The sequence below is a fragment of the Dama dama genome, chromosome 33 (assembly GCF_033118175.1).
Source record: "Dama dama isolate Ldn47 chromosome 33, ASM3311817v1, whole genome shotgun sequence".
In the NCBI taxonomy this organism is placed as follows: Eukaryota; Metazoa; Chordata; class Mammalia; order Artiodactyla; family Cervidae; genus Dama; species Dama dama.
In genome coordinates, this window is record NC_083713.1 from 36,959,093 (window position 1) to 36,982,186 (window position 23,094).

General features: G+C 40.5%; 1 protein-coding gene across 2 annotated transcripts in view; it reads left to right on the forward strand.

Annotated features, from left to right (window-relative positions):
• Window positions 1-23,094, forward strand: part of DPP4 (dipeptidyl peptidase 4) — an 82,150-nt gene that overhangs the window by 8,006 nt on the left and 51,050 nt on the right. For both annotated transcript variants that reach the window (XM_061135556.1, XM_061135557.1), the window contains exons 3-5: window positions 13,948-14,043; window positions 14,449-14,540; window positions 15,833-15,913. In XM_061135556.1, coding sequence (XP_060991539.1) covers window positions 13,948-14,043; window positions 14,449-14,540; window positions 15,833-15,913 — 269 coding nt within the window. The remainder of the gene's footprint in view (window positions 1-13,947; window positions 14,044-14,448; window positions 14,541-15,832; window positions 15,914-23,094) is intronic.

Sequence of the window (23,094 nt, forward strand, 5' to 3'; positions counted from 1 at the left end):
AGGCAGAGAGATTGCTGTTCCTCATTCACAGTCTCTGTATTAAGGAGGAAAACTATTTCCAGAAGTCCCTCAGCCCAGGGCAGACTTTCCCACATGTCTCCTTGGCCAGATTTGTGTCACTTGTCTATTCTACATTGATCTCTGGCAAGGGAAATGGATTGACATGCTTGGACTAGATAAATCAAGACTCATCTTTTAGGACCAGGAAGAAGCTTCTTCCTTAGCCCTTGGAAGGGGAAAGGGAACTACCTAAGTTGAACTGGAATTACCTAAATTGACTCATCTTTTAGGACTAGGAAGAAGCCCCTTAGCCCTTTGAAGAGGAAAGGGAATTACCTAAGTTGAACTGTAAAGAAAGAAAGGGGACGTCTATGTGGGCATATCAGATATTCTGTGATTGCTCATTTTTCATTACATTGGAAAATTTTAATTTGCTAACAAAAGGAAATAGATGTCAAGCTACTGATCAAGCTAGCTCGGATCTCTCAAGAATCTGATCATATAACTCTCTCCTTCTCTTCTCTCTTTTTTTCCTAACCAAATGAATTTATTATAAAACAGGGTGTTTTGATGCTGCCTTTTTTGGTCCTGAAGGAATTTTGAGCCTAGCACTTGCTTTTTCTCCACATCCAAAATGATTAAGAATATGAAAGAATTGAGTTTGTAACATTTAAGATACAAATCAGAAAATGGAGCAGATCAGAAATATCTGAGGGAAATTACTCCCAATTTTCTCATAAAAAGCACAGATAAAGTGTTATATCTTATCCAGTTCATAAAGGGTATTTTTATTTGTGTTTTAGTCACTCAGTCGTATCTGACTCTTTTGCAAACCCTTGGACTGTAGCCCACCAGGTTCCTCTGTCCATGGAATTTCCAGGCAGGAATACTGGAGTAGGTTGCCATTTCCTTCTTCAGGGGATCCTCCTGACCCAGGAACCCAAGTCTCCTACATTGGCAGGTGGACTTTTTACCGTTGAGCCACCTGGGAAAAACAACAAAAGGCATTATTTGCCTATTATTTGCTCCTGTATCTCCATACTCCCATTAAAATGTAAGCTTCATGAGGGCAGGAATTTTTCACGCTTTGTTCACTCCAATCTCTAGTGCTCAGAACATTGAGGACACAGTGGATACTTTCCCAGTGCTGCTGTAACAAGTTACCATACATTGAGGGGCTTACAGCAACAACAAAAAAATTATTCTTTTCACAGTTATGAAACCCAGAGATCCAAAATCAAGGTGTCATCAGGGCTGTACTCTCTCTAAAGGTTCTAGGGAAGGAGACCTTCCTTGCCTTTTCCAGTTGCTCGTGGTTACCAGCCTTCCTTGATGCTCCTTGACTTGTAGCTCTATGACTCCAATCTTTCCTTTCATTGTCACATGGCCTTCTTCCTTCTCTTTCTGCATGATCCTTTTCATTTTCCAAGTCAGCAAAAGCCTGTCTCTGTCACATGGCCTTCTTATAAGGACACCAGCCAGTTTGACTAGTCCAGCAAGACTTCATTTTTTATGTTTTTATTTTATACTGGTGGCTCAGAGGTTAAAGTGTCTGCCTGCAATGCAGGAGACCCAGGTTTGATCCCTGAGTTGGGAAGATCCCCTGGGGAAGGAAATGGCAACCCACTCCAGTATTCTTGCCTGGAGAATCCCATGGAGGGAGGAGCCTGGTGGGCTACAGTCCATGGGATTGCAACGAGTTGGACATGACTGAGTGACTTCACTTTCTACAGCTGATTAACAATGTTGATAGTTTTAGGTGCACAGCAAAGTGACTCAGCCATCCATGTATGTATATCCATTCTCCCCCAGACTCCTCTCCCAGCCAGGCTGCCAGATAACCTTGAGCACAGTTCCCTGTGCTATATGGTAGGCAGTATGACATCATTTAACTTAACTAATTACATCTGCTAAACTCCTATTTCCAGATAAAGTCAACTTTCTGAGGTTTTCAGTGGACATAAAGTTTTTTTTTTTGGGGGGTGGTCTACTCAACCCAGCGGTGGTGGTGGTGGTAAGTCTATTCAGTCACGTCTGACTCTGTGCATCCCTGTGAACCATAGCCTACCAGCTTCTTCTGTTGCCATGCCCACTTCAAGGTGATCTTCCCTACCCAGGGATTGAACCCACATCTCTTATGTCTCCTGCGCTGGGAGGTGGGTTCTTTACCACTAGCACCACCTGTAAAGCCCACTCAGCCCAGTACAGCTTGATAAATATTTGGTGAATTAAAGAAATTATCTTAGAGCTCATGTAAAAACACATTTTTGATGAACATTTTTAAATGTTGCTTTAATTCTTATTAAAATTCTTATAATCCTAAATATGGGGTCAAGTCATCCACCACTAGATCATGCTCACCTATTCATACAGTACAGTGCTAGCAGCTTTTCGATAAAATTAATTCATCCTTTCAGCTTACTTACAGTCTATTTAAGATGCAACTGTTCAGATTAAATATTTAATTAACCATAGAAAATTACTTGATTAACTGGCAAACAATTTGGTATAGAAAATAAATACCAAAGAAGATAACTGGGTAGCAAAGTGTGATGGATGGAGCAAAGGGTAAATCCAGAGCATGAGGAGGGATCCTGAAAAACTAAAGACCACAGATGTGGATTGTTTATTTCAGAAATTTGCTAAGTTCAAGAGAAGAAATAAGGAGATGGCTACAGGAGGCAGCAAGGTCAGTATTTGATATGGGTGCACCCTGTGCATGCCAACAGAGACCTGCTGCTCAGTCATGTCCAAGTCTCTGCGACCCCATGGACTGTAGCCCACCAGGCTCCTCTGTACACAGGATTCTCCAGGCAAGAATACTGGAGTGGGTTGCCATTTCCTCCTCCAGAGGATCTTCCTGACCCAGGGATCGAACCCACGTCTCCTGTGTTGGCAGATGGATTCTTTACCACTAGCACCACCTGGGAAACCCAGGACAGAAGTAAGCAGTGAAAAGGGAGTGAAGATGATGTGGGAGAAGAGATGAAAAACCTCAGAGCCTCTAAGAAATCAAGAGGAACCAGGATCTGAGCCTGAGGCAGGCCCGTTTCTGACTCCAAGTGCCAAGGAAAGGGTTAAAGAATGGCAGGACGGACAGTCAGAAGTGGAAAGCCCAGGAAGAAGCAAGCCCCTATGGTGGCTTTTGCTCTGAAGGAGGACTCATTGAATCTTTTCCCTGGAAAACTTCATACTCTTTTGAACATGTGTACTGCAGGGCCTGAGTTACTCAAGATTTGTTATATTTAAGATCTAGGAAACATGGGGAAAAGGTAGGAAGAAGAGAAACCAGTTATAAAGCTTGCATGACTACTTTTCATGAGTGTAGGGAAAAGATGAGAGTTACGAGTTGGAAGAGAAGGAGGTGCTACAACTTTCTTTCCAGAAGTCACAGAGTTGCCATCCTGGCAAAAACCACTACAGTATTGTAAAGTAATTAGCCGCCAACTAATAAAAATAAGTGGGAAAAAATATATATAAAGCAAGAAAAAAAATAACACTCCAGAGAGAAAGTTTTAGGGTTTACAGAAAGAATCAGTGCCCCTTTAACTTCAGAGCACTAGAAAAAATTATATTCTAATGTAACCTACCTACTGTCCCAGGTTCAAATGATACTACCAACCTGCCTGTTTAGATTATTTGCAAGCATTTCATCTAGACACTTCCATAAAGTCTAATGCATCTATGCTAACTCACAGAAACTGCCAACAAGCATTTACCATGTACCTCACTCTGCTGAACACTTAGGTTGTTTAGAATGGTGGTTATGACCACAGGCTTCAGAACTCTATTGCCTAGGGCTTACTAATCATGGGACTTGGGTCTGGTTTCTGTCCATACCTCAGTTTCCTTTCCTGTAAAATGGGGATGAAAATAAGTTAATAAGTGTGTGATGCTACAATAGCACACTGGAAGGTCTCTATGAGCATTTGTAATGATTATTCTTTATATCTCTGGTGGCAGAGATGGTAACGAATCTGCCTGCAATGTAGGGGGCCTGGGTTTGATCCCTGGCTTGGGAAGAGCCCCTGGAGAAGGGAATCGCTACCCACTCCAGTATTCTCACCTGGAGAATTCCATGGACAGAGAAGTCTGGCAGGCTACAGTCCATGGGGTTGCGAAGAGTTGGACACAACTGAGTGACTAACACTTTCACTTTTCCCTCTCTCTATATTTTTAACATTAAAAACATTTTAACAGTCCCAGAGGCATGTACTATAATAATACTTGTCTCACACTCTTGAAAGTTTTGCTGGGTGAATGCTGGAAAGGGCAATGTCTGTGGTAGTTTTGTTTTCTAGTGATCATTTTCTTCATCTCTTGGAAGACAAACAGGTGTCACAGAGAGTAGTCTTGCTGATTATGGCTATAAATCCTTCTGGAAAGTTCTTCAGTGACAAAGTATTAGAGCTTTCAGCTTCCCCAAATGAGATGTTCTCTGATCAGTCTTCTCTCCAAACTAATCATTTTTAGCTTTGATGTCTCACTACAACTACTGAGTATTTTTCAAGAGAAACCAGCCCTTTGCTAAAATAGTAGCTTGTTTCACAGGCCTCTGGATCATTTATTTATACAGTTAAGATGTTTCTAACTTTCAACTGTTTCTCATCACCTTGGATTACACTGATTAAAGTCAGTCAACATAGTGAGGAATAAAAGCCTTGTCAATATTAATTTTGGCCACTATTATCCAGTTTCTTTTATTCTCAGAAGAGTCCTAGCAAAGGGTGGGGGAGTGACTATAATCAGAATTTTTTAAAAAATAGGACAGTTTGCATTTCAGAAAGGAATAAAGCCATTCTGAGGTCCTGTTTAGTGCTGGCTCCTGTGTGTGCAGAGCCTCCTGGCTCTTCACTGGGGTGAAGGCAGGGTGAACTGGGTTTAGTTCAGGCAGTCCCTTTGGCCTTGCATGTCTTCACCAGTGGCTATAGATACCTCCATCTTGAGCTGAAGTTTGAGACATGAATGTTCTGCCAATTTCACTTCTCATCAGCTTTTATATTTCTAACTGATATTGGGAGCATTTTTTTTTTTTTTTTTCAGAATGGTTGCTGACCATTCCGAGGAATGTCCAGATAGGGTCATCAAGCCATAGCCAGGGTTGACTACCTATTTTTGCAAGTTAAGTTTTATTTGGAATACAGCCACATCCATTCATTTACCTGTGGTCTGTGGCTGTTTTCAGGCTGCAGTGGCCAACCTGAGAGGTTGCAAAGCCTAAAATATTTACCATCTGGCCCTATAAGAAAGGAGCTTCCCTGGTAGCTCAGTCAGTAAAGAATTTGCCTGCTCCACAGGAGATCTGGGTTTGATCCCCTGGTCAGGAAATCCCTTGGAGAAAGAAATGGCTAACCCACACCAGTATTCTGGGAAATCCCATGGACAGAGGAGTCTGGCAAGCTCCAGTCCATGTGGTTGCAAGAGTCAGACATGACTTAGAGACTAAACCACTACCTATAAGAAAAAGTTTGCCAACCTCAGGTCTAGATATTGTCATCTTATAGCCATAAGAGATTTTCTCATTTTACAGGTAAGATGTGTAAATCTTCACAGAGATGTGACAAATATAGAAATCACACTAGATGTTTCAGCAGGAAAATTTGATATAAGAATTGGTTATACAAATTAAAGAGCAACAACAACAATAAAATTTCTGAGGTAAGTGAGAGACAGGAGCTGTAGGAACGAGGTACCTCTAGGACTTGGGAAAAAAGGAGAAGAGGGACACAAAAGGTCTGGATTCTGAACTCCAATGTGTGTGAGGCATGTGAGTGCTTCTGGCACCCCTGAGAGGCAGGATGCAGCAGATTCAGATACAAGAAGAAAAGTGTGAGCCAGCACGGGGACTCCTTTTGGGGCACATGCTGTCAGAATCAGCAAGACAGAGGAAGTCCCCCTGCTCTCCTACTCATTCCTCTCTTTCTCTGCGTTCCCCTAATGGCAGGACCCAACAGGAAGCCTGAGGGTGAAGGGGCCTGGGCTTCTCAGCATTACTGAGCAAAGCATAGATGTGTACATTTGAGCTGAAAGACGATACGTAAATGATGGTCACAGGCATAGAGAAATGACGTGTCCTGGTGACAACATGGAAGGCCGGAGCCTGAGGCTCCTGTCCTCACTCCGTTTGGACCCAGCTGGCCCAGTGCACTGTTTTCCTACTGCCCAGTAGCTTGGAGTTCACAAAGCTCATATTTAGAGCTGTGTTCCTGTGTCTGTGTTCTCCTGTTGATGTTGTCTGGCTTTTATCTTTTCTTTTGACAAATATTTATGAAGTGCCTACTATGGCCAGACGCTGTTCTAGGCCATGGCGAGATAATAGCAAACAAAAGGTAACACAACCCAATCAGTGTCCTCCTGAGGCTCACAGGTGACCAAGAGAGGCAGACAAGTAAAAAATATAGAATGTCAGGTGGTATCACTGTTGAGGAAAAAATGTAAAGCCAGGAAGGGCGATACGAAGAGAATTTCTTAACCAGAAGATTGTAAACATTGGTTCAGGGAAGAAAGGTGAGGTTTAAATAAAGACCTCAAGGAAGTGGGGAGCAAACTTTGGGCACATCCCAGGGGAAGAACACTCCAGGCCGAGGGTATAGCAAATTCAAAATCTCTGAGGCAGAAGTGGGCCCAGTGTGTCTGGGGAACAGTGGGGAGGCCAGAGTAGATGTAGTGAAGGGAGAAGAGGGAAGGGGAGGAGGAGGATGGAGACCAGAGCCATGACATGGGCAACCCCTCATTAAGTTGTTTCCTTTTTTCTAAACTGTTGCTGTTCTAGAAAAAGTGCATTGTACTATTTGGTTGGCCTTTCCAAATAAACCTTTGAAAATACATTGATTACATCCCTAACAGAAGTTTGGTCGTCTGACACTCTGATCTTAAAGTAAATGCATAGGGGACACAGTCCCGGGTTCAAGGGCTCTAGCTCAATGGCAATGCATTTATCAGATGCACTTGGCATCCCTGGGAAGTTTCTATTATTGAGAAGGGAAATCTGGTGACAGTGATTATATTCCAATACCTCCTGTGTATAATAACCAGAGAGGTGTCACTCTTCACAAATCCTGTAATTTCCCTAAGCTCAACATTTTCTCTCCATGGGAGAACACTGTGGATAGTATTAAACTTGTCAAAGGAAGAAAAGATATTCGTTAATACCAAGCAAATGATTCGATTCTACTTATCCTAGGTGCTTTCTCAATGTGATGCTCTTATGCTACCTTATTAGGATCATTTGGCATATGAACACAGTGAAACTTAATTAGCTTTTATTTTATATGAACACAGTGAAACTTAATTAAAAAATAAATAAATTTGCAGTCAAATTTCTAATCTCAGCAGCACTCCTAGGTACTCCCAGGGAGAGACTCTTCTTTCATCTCTGTATCTTGATTGCCTAGCACATACTTGGAACAAGACAATAATAGGTAGTATAACCTATCTAGAGGACTTCCTAAATTTTAAATCCTGAGCCAAGAACTTTACATCCACTATCTCATTTCATTGTGGTAGATCCCTTGAGGCTGGATAATGCTATTATTATTTTATAGATTACAAAGTTGAAGTTTTGACAGCTTCAATAATTTTCCTAAGGCTGCTGTGCAAGAATTAGGTCTGGGCTCAAATCCAAGCTCTCTGGTTTCAAAGCCACCAGGGACCCAACCCCTTATTGGTATTTGTTGACTCGTTGGTGATGGGCAGCAGCCCACATATGCTGCTGGTTAATAAGGGATGTGAGCTGATTTCCAGTCAATTTCTTCTCCTGCCTTCTTGATTTTTCTTTCTCTTTTCCCAATGTCAAGGCTTCTATTTTGCTAGAGCAAATTCTAAAGTAATGCTCATTTTATTTCTTTCATATCGGTATTAAATGTTAACTGATTACCATATGGAACACAAGAACTCTGTAACCAGATATCTTTTCCCCATGTTTAACAACTTTATGAGTTTGTGATCTGTAAAGAGTACATTTCTTTTTAGTTGCATTTCATTAGCCATTTATTTACCAAAATAGTTTATCCTTCTGAAGTAGAAATATTTATATCATAGTTTCATACAGATTGAAAAAGTTTAGTATTAATGAGTATAAAAATGTTCAAAATATCCTATAATCATAAAATAACCATTGGCCAAAGCAAGGCTAGTCTGTGGAACTACAGCACTCTAAAATTCTTTTTTGTTCAGAAATGATTTTGATCCTATGACAAGGGCTCATTAAGATATCATACACTTTAAAGAGAAATTATTCTTAGGTTGAACCATTCTAAAAGTTGCTCTTCTGGATAGAAATAACATTTTCATATTGTTCAACATAATAGTTGTTCTCAGTGAAGAAAGTACAGTAAGTTCCCTATGTATGAATGAGTTCCATCCAAGAATGCATTTGTGAGTCCAGTCTGTTCTTAAATCCAACAGAGTTAGCCTAGGTTCCCAACTAACACAACTGATTATGCATTGTATATGTAATAGGTTCCTATTATAATAGGTTTATAATACTTTTCATACAAATAACATGGACATAAAAAAACAAACAGAAAAAAAAAACATTTAAAATCTTATAGTACAGTACATTGAAAAGCATAAAAGTACAGTGCAATAGCTGGCATACAGGGGCTGGCACTCACATTGACATCTTTGAAAGTTTGCAACTTGAACGTTCATATATAGGGGACTGTATTAAAGTTGTTAACTGTTTTTGATTTTTAAATTCAAGGAGGCATAAATCTAGAAGTTTTGGTGTAAGCTGATGGGTAACATATGATTAACCACTCTGCTTGGGCAGCACAGCGCTTTGAACTGATCAGTCAAATGAACGGCATGTCCCAGGCCCTCCGGGAAAACCAAAGGAGCAGCCAAAGACCTTCAGGGTGCCCTGTCAGTGAGCAAGCAGACAAGGAAAGAGAAATGTGACCGTGTCCTCTGGTGTATGACAGAATAGGTTGGCAGCAAACAGTGAACTTGCTAAAGGTCAAAACCTGAACTTGGCACTCACGTCTCATAGAACTTGCTTATCTAGAGGTTTCGAAAGTATCTCCCAATGAGCGCTGCTCATCAAATGGCGAGGCAAAAAACAAGGAACATTTGTTGCTCTGCTTGTTCCAGTTTTGCAGTGGTGTTTGGGGTGTGGGGAGCCAGGACAGGGAACCCTGGCATGCAGGGTCGTTGTAAAGGACCTGAGTGAGGGTACCACAAACTGAGGGTGGCCCAGGCCTCACACCTATGTTTTGGGCCATAGCAAGCACACAGCATCAGTGTTGGTATCTGAACATCAGCAGAGGGATCAGAATCATGCTGAGCAGAAGGGAGCCTGAATCTGGTGCAGATGGTGGGTGTAGAAATTCTGAGGCCTGATGAGAGGATGAGTCCCGCGTTATCAGATGAGGTGGTGGGAGAGGTAAGTGCCCAGTGAGGAGGAGCAGCATCTGGGTCAGCAGGTGGCATCACAGAGGACTTTTGCCTCAGTTATTTTATTATTCCAGATTGAAGTGTGCTATAAAACCTGGGCAAATACTCCCATGTGAGATACCACTTAGATAGCACCGTATCTGATCTATATTGTAGATCGTTCTCTTCTTACGAAATCAAAAGTCAGTGATAGATGGGAATTCCCTGGTGGCCCAATAGTTAAGACTTGGTGCTTTCACTGCCAGGGGTTTGATCCCTGGTCAGGGAAGTAAGATCCTGCAAGCTATGTGGCTCAGCCAAATTTTTTTTCAATAGTCAGTGATGTTTTGTGTTGCTATGTCTGTCTTATTATAGATATGTATGTCTTAGTATGTGTGGACTGCTGTTGCAAAACAACCAGAGACAGGTGGCTTAAGCAATAAACATTTATTTCTTACAGTTCTGGAAGCTAGGATGTCCAAGGTCAAGGTGCCAGCAGACTTTGTGCTTAGTGTTGGGTGAGGACCCGTTTTTTGTGTCCTCACATAGCAGAAGAGGCAAGAGAGCTTTCTAGAGTCCCTTTGTAATTTTTTATTTTATTTTAGTTGCAAGACACATGGGATCTTAGCTCCCCGACCAGGGAAGCTACACATGCCCACTGCATTGGAAGTGCAGGAAGTCACTTTTTAAAGAGTATTAATCCAATTCATGTGGAGAAGGCAATGGCAACCCACTCCAGTACTCTTGCCTGGCAAATCCCATGGACGGAGGAGCCTGGTAGGCTGCAGTCCATGGGGTCGCTGGGAGTCGAACACGACTGAGCGACTTCACTTTCACTTTTCACTTTCAGGCATTGGAGAAGGAAATGGCAACCCACTCCAGTGTTCTTGCCTGAAGAATCCCAGGGATGGCAGAGCCTGGTGGGCTGCCGTCTATGGGATCACACAGAGTCGGACACGACTGAAGTGACTTAGCAGCGGCAGCAGCAGTCCAATTCATGAGGGCTCCACCTCATGACCTAATCACCTTCCAAGGGCTTCCCCTTCCAATACCATCGCATGGCGGTTAGGATTTCAGCATGTGAATTTTGAGAGGACACAAACACTTATTCGGTTGCATGTATATGTGTGGTTGGTGTATAAATCGACCTATTTCTCTAGATCTGTCTAAACATATTCATCAGCAGATAATATTTGGAATGTGCACATCTATAACCACTGATACTTTGATTTGTACTAATTTGAGGATATGTTTTACATCTGTCCATTTTAGACTAATAGCTCTTGATAGCAGGGTATTTATTCTCTGCAATAATACTCACTTTATAATGATTTGATATATAATAGGATGACTGGATGAATATAGACAATGAGGGTGTTTAGTGAACAAATCCACATTTGTAGTTTTGTAGTCCAATATGAGTTACAAATACTATTTTCTGTAGAACAAGGCTTTATTTCTTGTTTAAAAGTTAGGTTCAAGGACCAGCTTCACCCACTTGTATTTTTGCTAACAAATACAAATGTTTTACTAACCTTCAGAGGAGAAGTGCATGATTGAATTGAAAAAAACAACAGTTAAAAAAAAAAATCTTTTACTTAACAAACTAGGCTTAAGTAAAATCAATAAAATAATAAAATGAAGTGTAGCAAGTTTATCTGCCAAAACTGAAGGTTTTATAGGCAGAAACAAGATTATGTTATGAGATCAAATCCAAAGAAATAAAATCTTAAAAACATTTTTTGAAGGGACATTTCCTGTAAGAGAACTACCTTTCCATGGGCTGTAAAAAATTAACAAGAGAAGATGCTGCTGGCTTTGAAATCCCTCTCAAAGAACTGCAGTTATAGGAATATTATGGTAGTGGCTGATTTTGTGAGTGTTTGTTTATATGTATGTGAAAAATATAGAGAGTTTGGAAAAAGACTTTAGGGTATTTGTAATCAGCAGATGCTCTGGGACTGAGGAAGAGGAATCACATTGGCTTAACTGTGCTTAAAAGATGACACCCAACACCAACCAATGAAAACTTTTTTTACATGTCTCTATTAAGGCATGGGCTTCCCTGGTGGCTCAAATGGTAAAGAACCCCCTTGTAATGCAGATACCTGGGTTTGAGACCTGGGTTTGATCCCTGGATTGGGAAGATCCCCTGAAGGAGGGCATAGCAACCCACTCCAGTATTCTTGCCTGGAGAATCCCTATGGACAGAGGAGCCTGGCGGGCTACAGTCCATGGGGTCATAAAGAGTCAGACATGACTGAGCGACTAAGCACAGCACAGCACATTAAGGCATACCTCTGTGCTAGATGCTGCTGCTGCTAAGTCACTTCAGTCGTGTCCGACCCTGTGCGACCCCATAGACGGCAGCCCACCAGGCTCCCCCGTCCCTGGGATTCTCCAGGCAAGAACACTGGAGTGGGTTGCCATTTCCTTCTCCAATGTGTGAAAGTGAAAAGTGAAAGTAAAGTCGCTCAGTCACGTTCGACTCGTAGCGACCCCATGGACTGCAGCCTACCAGGCTCCTCTGTCCATGGGATTTGCCAGGCAAGAGTACTGGAGTGGGGTGCCATTGCCTTCTCCAGTTCTAATTGCTAAGGTTGATGAAAAACAAACCCCCCAAAACCAATCAACAAAAATACAAAGCCTTGTCTTCAAAGAATACATGGCCTACTTGAGTAGGTCACACAGGTAAGGCATGGAAAAAGAGTTATCAACACGAGGTATTAAGTGATAGGAGCCCAATGAGTAGTGTAGGGGCAAAAGTCAAAGGCAGAATTGAATGATAGAGGAAGGAAATGGAGGCTGGAGGATTGTGACAGGTGGGGAAACAGTCGAGGACATTCCAGGAAGTAGCTTAGGGCAAGGAATAGAGGTAAGTAAGCCTAAGAGGATCCACTGCCTTCAGCAAGATTAGTGTGACTGGATCAGAAGGTTCTTGCAGGAAGAGAGCAGAAATAAGCCTAGAGCCTCATGTCAGATTGTGGAGGCTGCAAGTGCCAGGTGAAGGAGTCTGAATCTTCCTGTAGACAGTGAAGACTCAGTGAAAGCTTTTGAGGAAGAGCTCACCAGATGATAGTGGAACTTTAGAAAGATCATTCCAGTGATGGTGCAGTGCAGGAACTGGAGTGGAAGAACCTGATGGCAGGATACCTGGAGAAAAGATTTCAGAGGAAGAGTCAGTAGGGTAGATTGTTTGTAGGTGATGGTAAAAAAGAGGGAGACATCAAAATGATCTTCAGATCTTGAATTTGGGTCTTCAGTAACAGAGTATAAAATCACACAATTTCCTATGGCAATCTAGTTTTGGAAGGTGGACAATTATTCTAGACAAGATATGATAGGGTTACAGTGGGACAAGTCAAGTAAGAAGGCTGAACACCGCACTGGAAATGTGAGTGTGGGTGTAGTAGGCTAAGGTAATGAGTGCAGATTTTGTCATTTATCTAAGTGGAAAGTATTCCTGAAGCCGAATTCTCTGGAGTTCCCTGCAAGGAAGACTGTAGAGAGAGATGAGCAGAAAGTTGAAGACTAATTCCAAAGCATTTCTGCCTTGCAAGTCAATGGAGAAAAAGACAGTCAAAGTAGGAGATGGAAAACTAATGGTCAGAGAGTTAAGAGAAGGACTGAGGTGTCACAGAATCCAAGAGAAAGGTTCCATGTAAATTTTAATCAAGGTCAAGGAAAAGTGATGATAGAAACAAAGATCTCTGAACTGGGTGATTAGCATATCTTAAAGGTTTGTGTGGAGCAAGAGGACTTAGCAGTGAACCTTAGGGCCTCACAGAAGGATGATCTAGCTTTGTGTCACACATTGCATGGCTATGTGACTGAAAAGGTGCCTATCAAGTCAAGATATACTCAACTTGGTACATCAACTGCATATCAGAATTTAAAGACTTAATACAGAAAGAAATAATGTGAAAAATCTCGTTGTTGTTGTTTAGTTGATAAGCATGTCCAACTCTTTTGTGACCCCATGGACTGTAGCCCACCAAGCTTCTCTGTCCATGAGATTTCCCCGGCAAGAATACTGGAGTCAGTTGCTATTTCTTCCTCCAGGGGATCTTCCAGACCCAGGGATCGAACCCAAGTCTCCTGTGTCTCCTGCATTGGCAGGCAGATTCTTTACCACTGAGCCACATGGGAAGCCCTCAAAGATCTCATTAGTAACGTTTAAATGTTGATAACACATTGAAATGGTAACATATTTGATATGTTGGCTAAATAAAATATGCTATTAAGATTAATTTTACCTTAAAAAATTTAAAATATGGTTACTAGAAAATGTACTCATACTATATTTCCCTTGAGCATTGCTGATCTAGACCTTTGAAATGAAGCTCATTAATATAGCACTGTAAAACACATGCTCACATTCACTTGAACAGCTAAATGCGTGTTTACCCATCTACTCAATCCAAAATCTTTCAGAGTGTCTTTTGCATTTTGTGAATGTATTTCTGTATTTTGTGATCAGTGTATACTGTAGAAATCCATTTTGAAAACTTTTATTCAAAACAAGTTATCCCTTCATACTGAATATTTGACTTTTTTTCTCCCAACCAATAGATGATGCTTCAACTGATAGTCGCAGAACCTACACTCTAGCTGATTATTTAAAAAATACTTTTAGAATGAAGTTCTACAACTTGAGATGGGTTTCAGGTAAGGCTTTTTGGTGGAGAGAGGGGCTGATTTTTATGCTTATTTTCATTTTACACTTAATTTCAGTTAGGTTTTGGGGCACCTTTATGGCAATGAGAATATATTCTTATTTTTTAAAACCGTATGGGAAAGTATTGTTTGCTATTTACGGGTGCAAAAGGAGATAAGACAGAAAGAAACCTTAGTATTTATTTGACATGTACTATAAAAAATTAAAAGTGAATTGAACCCTTTATAATAATGGTGGGAAAATGAAGGCATACTAGTGTCATAATCATCAGTTCATGTTTTTCCAACTTAGACTTGTGTGAATTTAAATCTTACATTTTTATTGCATGAATTTTTAGTTTATGAAGATGTTTAATAGCAACTTGAAGTATTGATCTGGTCGTTTTCTCTCTTTAGATCATGAATATCTCTACAAACAAGAAAATAATATCTTGCTATTCAATGCTGAATATGGAAACAGCTCCATTTTCTTGGAGAACAGTACATTTGTATGTTTAATCACATAATTAATTCATGCTTTAAGGGAATTCTGGGGATTTTTTTCATAACCTTTCAAATCATGAGTACTATCGTTTCTCATCCTGTTGGACTCTTTCTGCAGCATATGGTGCGGTGGATCTTTCTCTTCTTGGAATGCTCCCTGCCTTGGTTACTTTTTAGTCTCCTTTGACGATTCCTCCTCCTCTGCCCATTCTCTTACGTGTAAGTGCTCCTCAGGGCCCTGTCTTCACTGCGAGCCTCCCTCCTCACCTTGCGTGCTCCCCTTCAGCATATTCCATGCATTTCCACAGCATCAGTGCTTCTCAGATACATGCTTGTAACACTAACCTCCTCCCAAGATCTAGACCTCTGTTTCCAATAGCTTGCTGGCTCCTGCACATGGATGGTCTGCAGGCATTTTAAACTCAGTATCCTGAGCTAAGCTAGTTATTCCCACTTCCCTCTTCTAGCAAAGGGAAGGCATCCTATTCCTCTTCCCCGTCTTAGTAAATAGTGCCCTCCTCCACGTCACTTAAGCTAGTAATCTCAGAATCCTCCTTGATGCCTCTGTTATCCCCCTTACTGAGCTACTCAGTAAACCCTATCAGTTCTCTCCTGTGATGTCAAGTGTCTCTCAGGTTTCCATTTCCACTGTATAGCCCTGGTTGAAAGCCTTGATTGACTTTGTGACAGTAAGTACTATATTATAATGTGTATCCCTCTCTCCATTTTGTAAATCAGAACACAACATTGCCCAAGTCTAAGGCTAATGCAACCCCTCCTCTCTCATCTCATCTTAGCCACTGGGTTGCCAGAGCATCTTTGGGCAAGGCACATAAGATTCTGTCACATCCATGTGCAAAAAGTAGTTCATAGCTCCATTTCTTATATTTAGACACGATCTATTTTTCTAATTGTATGTCCTCTCTTTGTCTGACACACCCTATACTGTATTCAGATTACACTTAGGCAGTCTCTAAATATGCATGCCCTTTCCACATCTGGGTTTATACTCTTGCCATTTCCCCTCCTGAGAAAGTTCTCTATCTGTTCCTGATCCCCACCCTCATATCCATCTTTCCTTGCTTAAAATTAACCTTTCCCTTCCTGACTCTCTAACCTTGATCACCACCCACCTTGCCTCATGGTCATCTGTGTAGGGGAATGTGCCCCCTCTTCTAGACTGGAACCTCCCAAGGTAGGAGACACAAGTCTAGAACCATACCCAACAATAGTAGGTACTCAACAATAGCAGTTAAATGGAATCATTCAACTGTTTTTATTTCTACTTGATTGACAGGATGAATTTGGACATTCTATAAATGATTATTCGGTTTCTCCAGATAGACAATATATTCTCTTCGAATACAACTATGTGAAGGTAAAAGAAATGCTTTTTTACTGTGACATTTAAAGAATCCTATGAGCATGTTATTTTATAACTGATCTCAGGTCTATGAATATTTAAGGTTATTACCTAAGTCAAGCAATAGGCTCTAAAAACTCATTAATTCAGTATCAAAAGAAGAAACGGTCATTCTCCTTCATAAAAGATAAATCTAATGAGTGTTTTAAAATAAATTCATTTTAGAGTTTTCAAATACTAAAAAGTTTAAGTAATATTATAGATGTAGACTAAAATTATAAGTTAATAAAATAGAACTCTTAAATTATAAGAGTAAGTTTACATGTCTGACTTGTAATATCTAGTAATAGACTGTTTTATTTCCTTTGTCTGACAAATAGTAAGACTCTCAATTATTTGCTTTAAAAACAATTAGATGTCTCATTCCAGAAGAGATTCTGTGAAGTGACTCAGACCACCTCTCAGCCCTCAGGTCCCACCATATACAAACCGTTCCTAAGGGGCAGGCTCGGCAGCAGTCACCAGCGCCCTGTGGGGAACACTGAGCTTCCTGCAGTCGCCCAGCCCAGCATCAGATTCCCACACCTTCAGGAGAGGTTTCAGCCTAATCACACCTCGTTTTCATGTTTAGTTGTTGTTGTTGTTGCTCAGTCACTAAGTTATTGCTCAGATGGTAAAGAATCTGCCTGCAATGTAGGAGACCCAGGTTCAGTCTCTGGGTCAGGAAGATCCCCTGGAGAACAGAATGGCTACTCACTCTGGGATTCTTGCCTGGAGAATCCCTTGGACAGAGGAGCCTGTTGGGCTACAGTCCACGGGGTCACAAAGAGTCAGACACAGCTGAGCAACTAACACTTTCATGTTTAGGGTGGCTGTCAATCACCAGTGACTGTAACTGCAGCTTTTTGATTATTCATGGATTTGACAATGGCTGTTGAGTATGAGAAGTTTTGAAACATACAAGAAAGATTAGAAACCTGTAGAGAGATTCTGCTTGAAAACAAAACACAAAGCTGGAGATCCTGACCTCTGCCTTTCTTTTCTAGAATAAAGAGTAAATACTGAGTGGTCTTATCTCACACCATCATTGGTGTACTCAGGTCATGCAAACCATCCCATACTCCATTCCCATTTGAGGATGGTGACTCCCAATCATAATATTTACCCTGGTTCATTGTGCTGGGCTCCATTACGTGGACATGAAGACTCGCTGACTAGGTCCTGCTAAACCAGTCCACCAGGAACGAATCAGAAGTTGATGCCAACTTTAACACATCTGTTCCCAATTAATGAATTAGTATTTGTTTAATTCAGTGGTTCTTATTGCCATCTACAGATTAAAATCACATTAGAAGCTTTTAAAAACTCCCAAGTGTCCAGGTCCAATCCCCAGGTCAATAAAGTGAAGTCTCTGGGGGTGAAGCTGGCATCAGTTTTTTGTGTTTTTTTTTTTTTTTTAATATGTAGAGTATTTTAACGAGCAACCAGGGTTGAGATTCGCTGGTTAACAATTTCCCATGTTAAAGTCAAACATATAATGACTGTGACGTTAAGATAGAAACAGCAAGGTAAATACCAGCTCAATTTATTCTTTTGCCAAGTTCAACAAGTGCCATGTGATATGTACTAACAGATATATTTCATGGTTAGACCTTGCTGGACAACCATCATTGGTAATTTGTATTTGTTATGTCACTGAAGTTTTCATGTGCATTTATCTTCTTTTGCTGTTTTCATTCTGTCCCCTTCATCCTGCCATCCATGTTTCCCAAGAGTATCCATGCTCCTTTGAAAACCTAAGTTAGATTATGTTGTGCCTATGCCTAAACTCTTATGATCAGTAGCTTCTCATCACTTTCAGAATAAAACCCAAACTCTAACCAAGGCAACCTGAGAACCCTGAGTGATTGGACCTCAGTCTGCCCTTATGAACTCACCACCCCCTCTCCCGATCCCCGCATTCACCACGCTAGGCCTGTGCTTACAGTGGATCACCTGGGGAGGTTTTTTCAAAATGCAGATACCTACAGCCTACCCCACGTCATCTGACTCAGCATAGCCATGGGTAATCTTAAGGACTCCCAAGTGATACAGGCTTTCCTGATAGCTCAGCTGGTAAAGAGCCCGCCTGTAATGCAGGAGACCCCAGTTTCATTCCTGGGTCGGGAAGATCTGATGGGGAAGGGATTGGCTACCCACTCCCGTATACAAGGGATCAGCTACCCACTCCAATATTCAAGAAACATATCCAGAACAAAGAAAAGTCTAGTTTTATTCCATTTCTCAGGAAGTCTATTTCCAGTGTTCTTTAGACCCTGCTGTGTGGCTTCTCCATGACTGAGCCAGCACATTCAGAAAGATCAATTCTTACTTTCAAGTTGTGGCTATAAAAAGATAAGTGAGTGAGAATGTAAATAAATAAGTACCATGCAGTCTAGTACAGAAGTTCTCATAGCATCTCCCCTCTTTGCCTAATGCTGTACAGACAATAAGAGTTGCATCATCTGTGACGTGTTCACAGGAGCCCTGCTAAGTACTTCACATGCATTCTCATGTTCCCGAGATTGTTTGTCACTATCCTCATCTTCCTAAAGAGAAAACTGGAGCTTAAAAAGGAGCCTGTCTGATATTACATGTTAGAGACTTGTCTTCATCCATTTGGGTCACTATAACACCACAGACTGGGTGACTTAATAACAGAAGTTTGTTCCTCAGAGTTTTGGAGGCTGAGAAGTCCAGAATCAAGGTGGCACCAGATTCGGTGTCTGGCAAGGTCCTGCTTCCTAGGTCATAGTTGGCCATCTTCTCCAAGTGTCCTCACATGGTGGAAGGGGCAAGGAAACTAATATATGAGGAAATGAATCCCACTCATGAGGGCTTCCCCCACTCACAAGCTAGTCACTCCAGAGTGGCCCCACCTCCAGAATACTATCACATTAGGAGTTAAAGTTTCAACATATGAGTTGGGGAAAGGAGGAGATACAAAGATTCAGTCTATAGGAACACTTGAGTCCAGGTTAGAAGACTCCAAAACTTGTATTCTTATACATGATCATTTCTACCTTTGTGCTTGAACCTCTCTCTGCCATGATGCTTTTTTTGCCCTTCTCTGTGTGACAGCCCTCTGAGACCAATAATCACCTTTTCTATAAGCCTCTCGGCCTCCTCAATTCCTAATTTGATTCCTGCCTTTCCCCACCCATCTCCATTGCATGCTCTGTGATTCTTTTCCAGTAGTTTATGTCTCCATATCCCCCATTCAATGATGAGCTCCTTAAAAAGAGGGAGCCTGTCTTATCCAGTAATGCCTAATCAAGAGGATAGGTGCCAATGTTTATAGCCTAAATAGACTATGAGTCTGTTTCAAAAGATGAAGTGAATATACAAACATCTTGGATTTCCCTTTACAGCCCCTGATAGATCTGTCATCCTGAAATGATCTCAAAACTTCTTAAATCTCTTAATATTTTTAGCCTGTACCACAACTTTTGGCTCTAATGAGCATTATAGTCTGAGGTTTCCCAGAAACAAGCATGGAGTGTGTCAAAATAATCCAGGATTCAAAAAGAAATGTATGACTTGCAAAAAGAGGAGACTTAGTAAATATTTGTTGACATGAGAGGATGGGACGGTGATAAATGAGTGGGCAACATTATTCAAGATTAGGAGCCTGACTTTTGTCTCGGTTCTGCCAATACAGCTCGGGGTCCTTGGGCTACCCACTTCATTATTTCAGCCTCATAGGTAATATTTAATTATTTTAGTTTGGTTTATTTCTTGAATATTCCTATGTGGCTTGTGCTAGGACAGACTCCAGGTGTTTAAAGCTGAATAAGACACAATTTCTTACCTCTGGGAATATGGTAGGAAAAACAGATATACGGGCAAGTAATTTTTTAAAAAATATTTTTAATTTATATCTGCCTCCTCATATAAACATTAATTTTTCATAAATGCAAATATGTGATCATATTTTTTAAAAACCTTCAGTCTCACTGTTTTTCCATTTTTTTGCTTGGCCCTCTATTCCTCATGGGCTTCCCAGGCTCAGTGGTAAAGAATCAGCCTGCCATTGCAGGAGTCATGGATTTGATCCCTGGCTCGGGAAGATCCCCTGGAGAAGGAAATGGCAACCCACTCCAGTATTCTTGCCTGGAGAATCCCCATGGACAGAGGAGCCTCGTGGGCTACAGTCCATGGGGTCGCAAAGAGTCAGCATGACTTAGTGACTAGACAACAGCTCTTCATCTCGCTGCCTTTTTCCCAGGTATCCCATGTTGAGAATCTATTGTATATCCCTCTATATTTTATATTTGTTTATTCACTTAATTCTATGAAGATAGAGATTCTTTTTAGTTATTGCTTATTTTATAAAAATGGAATCCTATTTTCCATACTTTTCTGTAAATTGCATTTCTCACTCAGAGATACCATGTGGATATTCTTCCAAGTCATCTGTTATGGCTCTAATTCATTTATTTTTTGAATTAATAGACTTTATTTTTTAGAGCAGCTTTAGGTTTATGGAAAATGAGTGGAAAGTGCAGGGAGTTTCCATATACTTCATTACCACCCCTCCACCTCACTCCATCCCTGTTATTTTTGCTATTATTAACATTTTGCATAAGTGTAGTAGTACATTTGTTACAATTGATGAGCCAATACTGACACATTATTTTTAATTAGAGTCCATCATTTGCATTAGGGTTTACTCTGTGTTGTACATTTTATGAGTTTTGACAAATGTATAATGTATAATGATTTTTATCTGTCATTACGTTAATAGTATCATACTATACTAATCCATAAATAACTTCTGTACAAAGAAAACTCTCAGCTCAAATAATTTTACCAGCAAATTCCTTGCTATTTATCCAAATGAGCTAAAAACTTATACCTATGCAAAAAAACTTACACACAAAATTTTTACGGCAGATTTATTCATGCTTTGGCAAACATGAATACTTGTCTGTATGTATTAAAGTCCATAGTTTACATTAGGGTTTACTCTCTGTGTTGGGCATGTTTTCATTTTTCCTAAAAATCTTCTATGCTCTGCCAGTTTCTCCCTCCCTTCACGTGAACCTCTAGGAACCACTGATCTTTACTCTCTGTCATTTGGTCTTTTCCGGAATGCCACCTGGTTGAAACCATACACTATGTAGCATTTTCAGATTAGCTTCTCTCACTTCGCAATATGCTTTTAAGTTTCCTTCATCTCTTTTAATGTCTTCTGGCTCATTCCTTTTTGTTCTGAATAATATTCCATCTTCTGCATGGCTGGTTATGTCCAAGTTTTGGCAAACATGAATAAAGTTGCTGTAAAAATTTGTGTGTAGGTTTTAATGTAGGTATAAGTTTTCAGCTCATTCAGATAAATAACAAGGAGTTTGCTGGCAAAATTATTTGAACTGGGAGTTTTCTTTGTACAGAGGTTATTTATAGATTCAGATGTTTATTAGATGTAAAACTACTCAGATTCACAATTTCATCTTACTTTTGATAACTCATTTTTCAAGGAATTTGTCCTTTTATCCTACTTTTAAAATGTATAGGTAGGAACTTCCCTACCATGTATACAAGGAAAAAATATCTTTTTTTTCTTTTCTCTTAAGCAAAGAAAAATATCTTAAGATTTTTTTTTTTTAATTAGTTGTCTATATGTCTGTCTTCCCTACCATACTCCTAGAGGTAAACGTATAGTGGTTGGGACTTCACCTTCCAGTTTGGGGCAGTGAGGTGTCCAATCCCTAGCCAGGGAGCTAGGATTCCCACATGTTTCACAACCTAAAACCAACACATTAAAAATAGTGTTGTAACAAATTCAATAAAGACTTTTAAAATGGCATATCAAAAAGCTCTTTTAAAAAGTGTATGGCTAAAACACATTTAACATAATCCAACTGTCTGTGGAGCCTGTTGTGGGTCTTCCCAGGTGGCCCTAGTGGTAAAGAATCTGCCTGTCAATGCAGGAAATACAAATTCCATCCCCCGGTCAGGAAGATCCCCTGGAGAAGGAAATGGCAACCCACTTCAGTATTCTTGCCTGGAAAAATCCCATGGACAGAGGAACAGGGCAGGCTACAGTCCGTGGGGCTGCAAAGAGTCAGATAAAATGGAGTGACTGAGCACATACACAGAGCTTGTTGTGGCATCCCATTTTTTATTTCTGATATATTCATTCATACTTTTTTCTTACTCTGTTGGTAATTTTACTAGGGTCTTTAAAGAACCAGTTTTCAGGTTTTTTTGGTTTTTCTCTACTGTATTTTCTTCTATTCAATTACTGCTTTTACCTTTATTTAGGCTTCCCTGGTAGCTCAGACAGTAGAGTCTGCGTGCAATGCGGGAGACGTGGGTTCAATCCCTGGGTCAAGCAGATCCCCTGGAGAAGGAAATGGCAACCCACTCCAGTATTCTTGCCTGGAAAATCCCATGGACAGAGGAGCCTGGCAGACTACAGTTCATGGGGTCACAAAGAGTTGGACATGACTGAGCAACTAACATTTTGCCTTTATTATTTCTTTTCTTCTAATTTCTTTGAATTTAGTTTTCTTTTCATTTTTTAGCTTCTTGAGATAGTTTTTAAAATATTGATGGTGTGTGTATGAAAGTGAAAGTGAAAGTTGCTTAATCCTGTCTGACTCTATGTGACCCCGTGGACTATACAGTCCAGGGAACTCTCCAGGCCAGAATACTATAGTGGGTTGCTTTTCCCTTCTCCAGTGTGCATGTGTATATATATACATATACACACACACGTGTGTTTGTGTGTGCGTGTGTGTGTATGTGTTTCAATTTTAATACACATTGCCAAGTGGCCTTCAAGAAAACTATAGCACTTTATATTTTCATAATCAATGTAGGAGAGTAAACACCTCTCCTCATCACTACCACCAATAGAATTAGAGATCTTTAAGATATTTTGCCACTAAAGTGGCTGAAAAGTGAACATTTGCATTTTCATAAACAGATGAACTTTGCATTACTGTGCTAAGTTCTAGGAATTATGTTTGCACAGAAAGTGGCATGCCAGCCCACTGTGGTCCTTTGCAGAAGTAAGGTCAGAGATAAATGATAAATGAAATCCAGAGGAGTTTGCACTAGATAATTTCTGAGATACTTTCTAATTCCAAAATTTTAAGACTCTACATAGGGAACTGTAAGATATAAAATGTGAGAATTATACAATGTTA